The sequence below is a fragment of the Akebia trifoliata genome, chromosome 10 (genome assembly GCF_017979445.1).
Source record: "Akebia trifoliata isolate Shusen 1 chromosome 10, ASM1797944v1, whole genome shotgun sequence".
Classification (NCBI taxonomy): domain Eukaryota; kingdom Viridiplantae; phylum Streptophyta; class Magnoliopsida; order Ranunculales; family Lardizabalaceae; genus Akebia; species Akebia trifoliata.
Genome location: NC_141384.1, coordinates 20,518,391 through 20,528,575, shown reverse-complemented (window position 1 = coordinate 20,528,575; position 10,185 = coordinate 20,518,391). Strand labels below are relative to the sequence as shown.

The 10,185-nt window shown below is 38.8% G+C and overlaps 1 protein-coding gene and 1 non-coding gene across 2 annotated transcripts; one reads left to right on the top strand and one right to left on the bottom strand.

Annotated features, from left to right (window-relative positions):
• Positions 1-1,249: 1,249 nt before the first annotated feature.
• Positions 1,250-2,011, bottom strand: LOC147393239 (uncharacterized). Its single transcript, XM_086455088.1, has 2 exons — positions 1,903-2,011; positions 1,250-1,704 (listed from the first exon to the last, which is right to left on the bottom strand). Exons 1-2 carry the CDS (start codon positions 2,009-2,011, stop codon positions 1,250-1,252), a joined length of 564 nt encoding a protein of 187 aa, XP_086311214.1.
• Positions 2,012-2,617: 606 nt separating this feature from the next.
• On the top strand, positions 2,618-2,724 carry LOC147393238 (small nucleolar RNA R71). The gene has a single exon (XR_015182466.1). It is a non-coding gene; the product is annotated as a small nucleolar RNA R71 (small nucleolar RNA).
• Positions 2,725-10,185: the final 7,461 nt, after the last annotated feature.

The window sequence follows — 10,185 nt, the reverse complement described above, 5'->3', positions numbered from 1 at the left end:
AGAAATTCGATGTCCCAACACAATTCCTTCTTTTAACCATAAAATGGCATTTTTTTCCAATTCAAGACCAAGTTTGTGTCAACACATCGCTGCAAAACCAAAGAGAGATTAGAAAGACAATTATCAAAAGAAGAATCAAAAATAGAAAAATCATCTATGAACACTTCAATGTATTTTTCAACCATATCAAAAAATTAGCATCATGCAACGTTGAGAACTAGTAGGGGCGTTGCACAATCCGAATGACATTCTTCTATAAGCAAAGGTTCCATATGGACATGTAAAAGTGGTCTTCTCTTGATCCTCCGGTGCTATTGGAATTTGATTATAGCCCGAATATCCATCTAAGAAACAATAATAGTCATGCCCGGAAAGTGTCTCCACCATTTGGTTAATTAAGGGCAAAGGAAAGTGATCCTTTCTTGTGGCATCATTGAGTTTCCTGAAATCTATATAAACTCTCCATCCGGTCATCGTTCTTGTGGGTATAAGCTCATTGTTGTCATTCTTCACTACGGTCATACCACCTTTCTTAGGAACCACTTGGACCAGACTTACCCATGAACTATCCGAGATTGGATAAATGATACTTGCATCCATAAGCTTTACAGCCTCCTTTTTCACCACTTCTTGCATGGAAAGATTTAATCTTCTTTCAGGTTGCACCAATGGCTTGTAGCTCTCTTCCATCAAAATCTTGTGCATACAAATAGATGGGCTAATTCCCTTGATATCATCAATAGTCCATCGAATAGCTTTCCTATGCTCCCTTAAAACCCTCAATAACTTTTCCTCCTCCAAATCATTCAAAGAAGAGTTAATAATAACAGGATAATAACACGACTCTTCTAGGAAAACATACCTAAGATGTGATGGCAATTGTTTAAGTTCAAATTTAGGAGGTTCCTTTTTAGATGATAGTTCATTAACATGCACAGCTCCTAACTCTTTAAATTTAAGCCTTTTTGGAAACTCACAAAGTGGCAAAGTATCAAGATTATTCACACATTTAATTATATCTTCATCATCACTTAGAGTTCCTAAAGTTCTACCATTTAATATGCAATTTTCCAAAGGTAAGGGAGGAAAAGATTCATTAAAATTTTCAGCTACTACCATATCCAAAACACTTATTACAAAACATGCATCAACATCGGAAGGAAATTTCATAGCCTCAAAAACATTAAAAGTTACTTGTTCATCTTGAACCCTTAAAATCAACTTACCTTGATGAACATCTATGAGAGTTCTACCTGTGGCGAGAAAAGTCTTCCCAATATGATGGTGGAACATCCTTGTCTTCTTCCATATCCAAAATGATAAAATCAGCAGGAAATATGAATTTGTCCACTTTTACCAAAACATCCTCAATAATGCCTCTAGGATGCTTGATAGATCTATCTGCAAGCTGCAAGGATACCATAGTAGGCTTCACTTTCCCTAAATTGAGTTTCCTAAAAATAGAAATAGGCATCAAATTAATACTTGCACCAAGATCACATAAAACTCTATCAAAATTAAAATCACCAATAGTGCAAGGAATAGTGAAACTCCCTGGATCTTTTAGCTTTTGGCAAAGCTTTCTTTGAAGAATAGCACTACATTCTTCCGTGAGCATAACCTTCTCATTATCTAACAATTTCCTCTTGTTTGATAGAATCTCCTTCAAGAACTTAGCATATTTCGGCATTTGCTCCAGCATATCTACAAAAGGAAGATTAATATGTAAGCTTTTAAAAATATCAATAAATTTAGAAAATTGCTTATCTAAATTTTACTTTCGCAATATTTGAGGAAAAGGAATGGGATTAGAAGATGGTTGTGAAATAGGTTATTGAATAGGAGCGGTAGCATCTTAATCTTTAGGAAGAGCAGTTTTATCCTCATTTGCTTGCTTGCTACCCCTCTTTGATTGTTCTAACTCCTTCCCACTTCTAAGAGTTATAGCTTTCACATGCTCCTTGGGATTCTTCTCAGTATTACTTGGGAGTGCTCCTTGAGCTCTTTCCATCAATAACTTGGAAATCTCCCCAACTTGATGTTAAGGTTGCGAATACTTGCACCTTGATTTCTGAAATTGGCTTGGGTATCATCAATGAATGCATTGGTTTTCCATGGTTGGTTTCTTCTCTTGAGATTGAAAAGAAGGAGGCGATTTTTGCATATTCGCATTTTTGCTCCATGAGAAGTTAGGATGATTCCTCCACCCTTGATTGTAGTAATTGGAGTTAGGATTGTATTGTCTTTGATATAATTCACTTGTTCGAAAGAATTTACTTCATATGGGCCTTGACACTCCAAAATAGGATGATTCCCTACACAATTATCACAAACTACATTAGAAACTACAGCAACATTCATTTTCTTAAAATTATTATTTAAAATAGCAACTTGAGCAGCCAAATTAGTAAAAGCATCAATGTCATGAACTCCGACTGTCCTTTTCTGTGCATTCCTATCAAATTTCAGGAAGTTGTTACTAGCCATGACTTCAATAAGTTCATATCCTTCCTCCGGTGTCTTGTCGAAGAATGCTCCTCCACTTGCTGCATCCACCATGGTTTGAGTCTTTGAAAGCAAACCGTTATAAAATGTTTGCACTTGCATCCATAACGGTAGTCCATGGTGAAGGCACTTCCTTAAGAGATCTTTAAACCTTTCCCAAGCTTCATAGAGAGATTCTTGATCTTGCTGCAGAAAATTGGTTATATCGTTCCTCATCTTCGCAGATTTCACTGGTGGAAAGTACTTAGTCAGAAAGGTATTAACCAGCCCATCCCATGTAGTAATGGTTCCTAAAGGTAGCGAGGTCAACCATGCCTTAGCCTTGCTGTCCAATGAGAACGGAAACAAACGCAGTCTTATGGCATCATCAATCACCCCATTGTGCTTGAATGTATCACAAATTTCCAAAAAATTTGTAATATGCAAATTTGGATCATCATTAGCCAACCCCCCAAACTGAACCGAAGATTGTATCATCTGAATGATGGCAGGCTTGATCTCAAAATTATTTGCTTGAATAGGTGGCCTTCGAATGGTAGAGCCACCCACATTAGGAATAGAGTAATCCTTTAGTGCTCTATTCAGGACTGCATCTCCACCACCACCATTATTCTTTTCTTCCGCCATTGCTAAAACTCCTTATTCAGCTCTTTGCTTGCGCTCCCTAGTTAGCCTTCTAAGTGTCTTATTGATATCAAGGTCGGTTGGCAAGCTCCTTGTCCGTCTCATACACTAAGAAAAACCTGAAAAAGGGAAAAACGAATAAAGTAAGAATAAATAAAAATCAAATTAGCAATAAAAGCAATTGGTATTAATATTAGTAATCTTTAATCCCCGGCAGTGGTGCCAAAAACTTGATGCATATAATTTATGCTAGCAAGTGCACTAATCGTTTCAAGTAATAATATAAGATATCGTTCCCACGAGGATTAACCTACTAAGTACCAAAAATAATTACTTAAACTACTATTTGATGAATCGAGAATTGTAGAATTGCAAATTGAAATAACAATGAAACAAGAAAGAATGGATTCTTATGGATTAAAAACCTAGGGCTTTCGACTTCACTACAAATACTCCCACGTAATTGATTATTCAAAATAATTCCTGCTTTGCCTTATTTGGAAGTTTAATTCCCTATACCAACTAGTATTTTCTCTCGAACTACGCTAGATTACTCCTTTAAATATTAACTCAGCACAACTCTAATACCAAAGAGTGATAAAATTTGTGGAATTATCGTAAATTGAACTACTAACCTCTTAGAACATGCTAAAGTACCTCTACCGTTCATTCATTCTAACGTGATCTATTTTATTAATCTAACCTAGATTCTAATTCTCATTATAAACCTAGATCAATAAATCAATCAAAACTTTGGCCTTAAGATTTGACAACATTAAACTCAAAATAGACACACAAATAAGTAATTGCAAAACAAGGAATTGAATTTAAATAAAATAACTACGAAATTGTATCTGAGTTACATCTCAACCCTAGTAACGAAATTTAGTTCATAACGAAGTACGAAACAAACATCTTTAAACCAGTAAAATTCGAGATTGCAGTAGCAATCACTTGATCTCCTCTCTCCCTTCTTCTCTAGCGTATTCAATCTCAATAAATCCTAAAAATAAACTACTTATAGCCTCCATACGCTCTGAATACAATTGGAGTTAAATCCCCTTTAAATCGGATCTAAAAGATATGATAACAACACGAGACGAAGTGCAGAAAAGGGATCGCGCCGCAGCGGGCATGTACCCACCGCCGCCGCGGCTAGCTCCTGTCTTGGGGCCTTTGTTGATTTAAACATGAGCACCACGGCGGACATGTATCCATTGCCGCCGCGGTCTCTGCTTCTTGTACTCCATTCTCCGAAACCTCGTCTTTTCTTCCGATTTCACATTGAATTGCTTCCTTTTCGTATTCTTGCCCATTTATTACCTAAAACAATAAAAAGAACGATTACTAAATAAAATCACTCTCAAATTAACAAAATGTCAAGTAAAATTTTATAGAATAAGTCGTTACAAACCGACTTATCACAAGGGCATCTAGTGCAAAAGAGTTGATGCCAGAAAAATTAGTATCACCCACACCAGAGAAGGATAAATCGGTTCCAGAGGAAGATGGCATGCATGCAATCTAACTCGTCCCTCAGAATCATCAACAAAATACTCCTGATTTACCATTGCATCCACATCGGTCGTTTGAGCAAATGTACTAGGTGTAAGAGTAGAGGGTCTGACAAAGGCTTGAAAAGCAATAATGATCAAATACAGTCTAAACATAAAGCTTCAAATGAACAACTGAAAGTAAATCTTGTACTTGTGGAGGACTAGGTGGACGAGCAGAAATACTCGCTCGATCACGTCAATGATAATAATCCAGAAACAACCACAGCAAAGAGAAGCAATGATTAGACTAAGAAAGACATAATCAAGGGAACCAGAGAAAGTAACAAGTGTTAGACCACCTCGGCCTGTATCCGGGACTCTCAAATGGCCATTTCCATATGAAGAGCTAGTATATGATCAGCTTGGTCCCAGATGGTCATTGCCTGAGATTCTACCTCTGCTCGGGCAGCCCTCCACCTATCATCCATCTCCAAGTACCGAACTGCCTGTGCCTCGATCACTTCATAGCTCTCATGGAGGTGACGAAGATCATCAACCTGTCAAAGAAATCAAAGTGTAAAAGAGCATCTAGTGAATGAAATTGGGACAAGCAGAAAAAGAAGAGTAAGGAATTACCGTATCCTCGTGCTTTCAAATAAGGATGCCTCCAATCTCGGTGACTTTGGTTCAAATCAGCATACGTGGCATCAGGCAGCCAATCGAGGCGTCCCAGAACCATCAAATGTAGTCACCCTCGGTTGCTTGCTCATATGTCGATACGCCACCAACCTGAGCCAAATAAGCATCGATAGTCATATTTGCTATAGGTGGGGTAGAAGGAATAGCCAGGATCTATAAGGATCGATTATTCTGAATAAATAGTCATTCCCAAGATAGTACACATGGGAGATACGACCAATGAAGCACGAATAGATCGCCTGACGTAGATCCCGATGAAAGGCAACTCAAACCTCTCAATGTTTCTGGACTAAGTGGGGCAGGTCTGGGAAAGTGACAGAGAAAATCTGCAAAACAAGATGATCAGAACATGGTATATGTAGGAAGATGAATAAAACGACAAAATAAGCAAGGTACCTCTCACAAGTGACATCGATCGAAGTGAGCTATAGCACTACGAAAGTTGCTCTTGACTGTCCTATAGTCCCCGGTGGCCAAAAAGGTACCAAGCGAAAATCCCTCATCTGGGTAGCGCATCATCGGAAGATAATAGCGGAAGTGTACAGGGACGAAGAATTGAAGCATAAGAAATAATATAATCAAAAGACTGCATATTAAAGATGGGAAAAATATAGGAATAGAAGAAGAAGGGGAAGTCACCTCGATGAATGGCCAAAAGAAATTGGCAGAGACTCCACCTCTACAATGGGATGTGATACCCTCAACCATTCGATCTAGGCCACCTATAATGGTGTTGTAAATGAGACTACCCCAATCAAAGTCAACAACTCGCCCAATATCATGGAGGAAAGGAAGGAATGTAGAAAAGACAATCGAGTCGTCCTCCAAAAAGAAACTGTTCCCAAGCATGCATAAGAATGCGATTCGAAAAACAACAACGAAGTTAGCATCTCCCCTTCGGACTATGAGACTACACTATCCCAGCAAGCCCCATAAGTAGCTCATGCTAAGGAGACTCAACTTGCCAACTGAGCCTACGAGAATATACGGGGTCCCTAGCAAAATAACAACTTCCTCCAAGGGAAAAAGATGTGGTTGAAATGCCTCTCCCTCCATCACTAGCCCGGTGATTTCCATGAAGTTTGACGAATGAATTCCAATTTTTGTCTCAAGCATGTGGAATGAATGCGGAGCGGGGAACCAATACTCCACCATGGCAATAAATATCGGTCTGTAAACCCAAAAATAAGGAATCCTCAAGTAGGCTCCAAAGCCAATATGAGTAAACTACCCTCATAAGTCTTTAATGAAAAGGTGGTACACATCCATGAACCTCTTCCAACTACCACGGAAATGGCTAGAAGGGCAGGGAGTCGGCTTGTCCATCCTCACGAGCATAGAAATGTGACCACTCAGTCCGATCAATAGGGATATATTTGCAACCCGCTGCCGGATGTGAACTGGAATCTCAACTTTAGTTATCTCTGTAGCTCTTCCCTACCCGCACCACAATCTCCATTAGTCCCGTGACCTCCACTTCATTGCCCACTAGTGGCTCTCTCAATCCCAACAGACCTCCCTCAGGTCGGTCGTCTAGAAATAATGCAACATCATGAAGCTTTAACCTCCACCTCTCCCATATAAGAATACTTATCAGAAGAAGAAGCTCTATCAAAAAAATAGTCAGAAGTGACGGGAACCGAAGAAGAAGACTCCTCTATGTGTGACGTCGAACTAACTCCGGGCTCGAGTCTGGTCCTAATTGTTAGTCGAGCATCCTCGCCCTCCTCAAAAGCTATAGTGGGTCTCCGAACACAACCCATCTACGCAATAACGAGTACTCAACGTTTGACAACAACAAACGCTAGGACTCGTTATGTCTTAAATGCCTAGATGAAACAATAAGCCAACCCGAAACCACCCAATCCATCCCAAACCCATCTACACAACTCAAACGCTTAACAATCGACTAAAACAAATGCTAGGGCTCACTACATCTTAGACACCTAGACAAAACAACAAACTAACTTGAAACCACCCAATCCATCCCAAACCCATCTACGCAACTCAAATGCTCAACAATGGACTAAAACAAATGTTAGTATTCCATACGCCTTAGACGCCTCAACAAAACAAACTCAAAAGTTGTTAGATAAATAAACCAAATACGATACATTTGTCGAGTCCCAACATAAAAGAAATAATAACTTAAACTAAATTGAACATCTTGTGCACGTTTATTTAAACAAATATGGCATAAGGCAACGTGAAACAAACATCATCAAAGCAAAATAAAACGATAAATGATGCTACAAAGCATAACCGAAATACCCTAAACAAATTCAATCCAACCATACCCAAAAAAATCAATCCTACGTCAAATCGATCAACCACAAAAATTAATTATACACCAAATCAATCAACCACAAAAATTAATCATATGCCAAATCAGTCAACCTTAACACAACGAAGCCCAATCAAGTTAAACTTAAAAATAAAAGCATTTACCAATGAACAACAAATTAAAATTAAAACAAAATAATAATGACGTGAGCTAAACATGCATGATCATTCAACAAAGAGAGCTACGAACGCAAGGGAACCAAATGGTAAAAGAAGAGGAGAAGATGACCTACCTCACGAAAACAGTCCAACAAACACGTTCCTGGACCAAACTTTATCGCCCAAAGTCCTCAATGACCACAAGCTCACGTACTAGCCACAAGAAAACCAACTGCAAAGCACCTTGATCGCAAAGAACCAACGTAAAAGGAAAGGGAGACAAGAGGAAAGGCAAATATCAAGAAGAAAAGAGAGATGATGAGGCAAAGAAGAAGAAAAGATATTAAAAAAGATATGTGCGCGAAGGAGTCCGTTCAAGTTCGAATAAGTAAACGTACTAGTCCGTTCACTATGAATGGACCAATATGAATTAAAAAGGCAAATATCAAGAAGAAAAGAGAGATGATGAGGCAAAAAAGAAGAAAAGATATTAAAAAAGATAAGCGCGCGAAGGAGTCCGTTCAAGTTCAAATATGTAAACGTACTGGTCTGTTCACTATGAACAGGCCAATACAAATTAAAACAGTCTGATTTTCATGTATGGACTAATAAAATCAGTTTGTGGATACAGTACATGCCCGAAAAAATCAATAATAATAATAATACAAAAATACAAAAATACCACAAAATAAATAATAATAATAATTGTAGACACCCCAATTTGAACGGGCCCGCACTCGAAAGGGCCCAAAAATAGCAATGCTTCAATAAAATTGGCCAACGGGCTTCGACGGTCCGAATCATCGAAATATGGTATTTTTGTCAAAATCAAAGCCTCTAACACCCCTCAATGGGTTAGTAGGTCCACCAAAAGGATTCGGCATGATCCCATCTCCCCACTCCGTTCAAAATATCGATTTGCCAACAAAATAAGCCAACGGGCCTCAAAGGCCCAAAGCATTATAAAGTGGCAATTTCAATTTAATCAAGGCCCCTAAGACCACCCAATGGTCTAAGGGACCCATCAAAAGGATCGGACCCATCTCATGTTATCCCAACCTTCACCACGCCACGCTTACATCCAGAAATCGACAAAATCCTTCAACGGGCCTAAAAGGCCCGATTTGCCAACACATGACATTTTTGATCAAATCAATAACTTCAAAAATACAAAAAAATTAAAAAAATCAAAAAGGTGAGACTTGGGAGACCTACCCTTCATCTATCATCCACCGCTCCGCCTCGAAATTTGCAAATACCCTAAACCCACCTAAGGCCCACAAGGCCTTAACTCTTTCCTAAACCTATTTTCCAATCTTATCCCTAACCCAAAATCAACTCCACAGCACCTAAACCTAAACCAACCTACCCTCAAAAACCCAATCCAAAACAAACCCTATCCAAGTCAAAATAATCCATAACCCTCCTAAACCCAAACCCAACACTTCAAAGCCCATAAACCTATCTAATTCATTATCAAACCCACTACCTTAACCCATTATCCATTATTCACATCAACCAATCATAATTTTCACATCAAAAGATGACACATGTCATCACCATCCTTCACCTCCCTCATCTCATCACCCATCCCCATCACCATTCTCTAAACTACTCATCTAACACATCACTTCCCTCCAAAATCACCTCAACCCATACCCTACTCTAACCTAACCTATCCCCATCCTCTAACATCATCAACCACCCACACCTCAACCCATACCCTAATCCATCACCATTATCTAACATCATCAACCACCCACATTACCACCCATATCTCTACCCATCATCTTCCTTAAAACACTCCAACAAAATCACCTCAACCCAGACTTCTCTCATCATCAACTAACTAACCCACACTTCTCTCTCTATTCAAACAACCCCCATCAACCAATCAACCAATCTCACCACCTCATCCTCTCATCACATATGCCACATGGAATCATCTCCTTTCTCTTCCCAAAAATCAATTTAACAACCTCTTACACAACCCATTCTCCAAAATCTAAATACCTCACCTCTTCAACCAACCTTACACTCTTTCTCCAAACAACCTTCTTACACCCCCACTCCACCCATCAACCATCACTCATCTCATCCCACCAAACACTCCACCCAAATGGATTTGGGTAGGATCCAACCCATTTGGATTTAAACCTCACCCATTTTCACTCATTACACATTTACCCTCCATTTCATTTTAAATTTCAAACCTTCCACCTCTAAAACCCATGCCATTATCATCCCTTTTAAAATTTAACCCCATCATACCCCCAAACCTCCTTCCAAAAAGGGTTACCAATTATTACCAATTATTACCAAGTATTACCAAGTTTCATCAAGTCTCACAAGAAAAACAAGTTTTCTCTACTACTCTCTCCTACCACCCTCTAAAAAAAAAAGTATTTTTTCTCATATT

What these genes read in the sequence shown, in the direction of transcription:
- LOC147393239 (XM_086455088.1), bottom strand. Translation starts at nt 2,011, where the DNA reads ATGGAAAGAGCTCAAGGAGCACTCCCAAGTAATACTGAGAAGAATCCC. An exon ending in GTTAGAACAATCAAAGAGGG is followed by an intron (nt 1,705 to 1,902) that starts GTAGCAAGCAAG and finishes TTCCTTTTGTAG; the next exon opens with ATATGCTGGAGCAAATGCCG.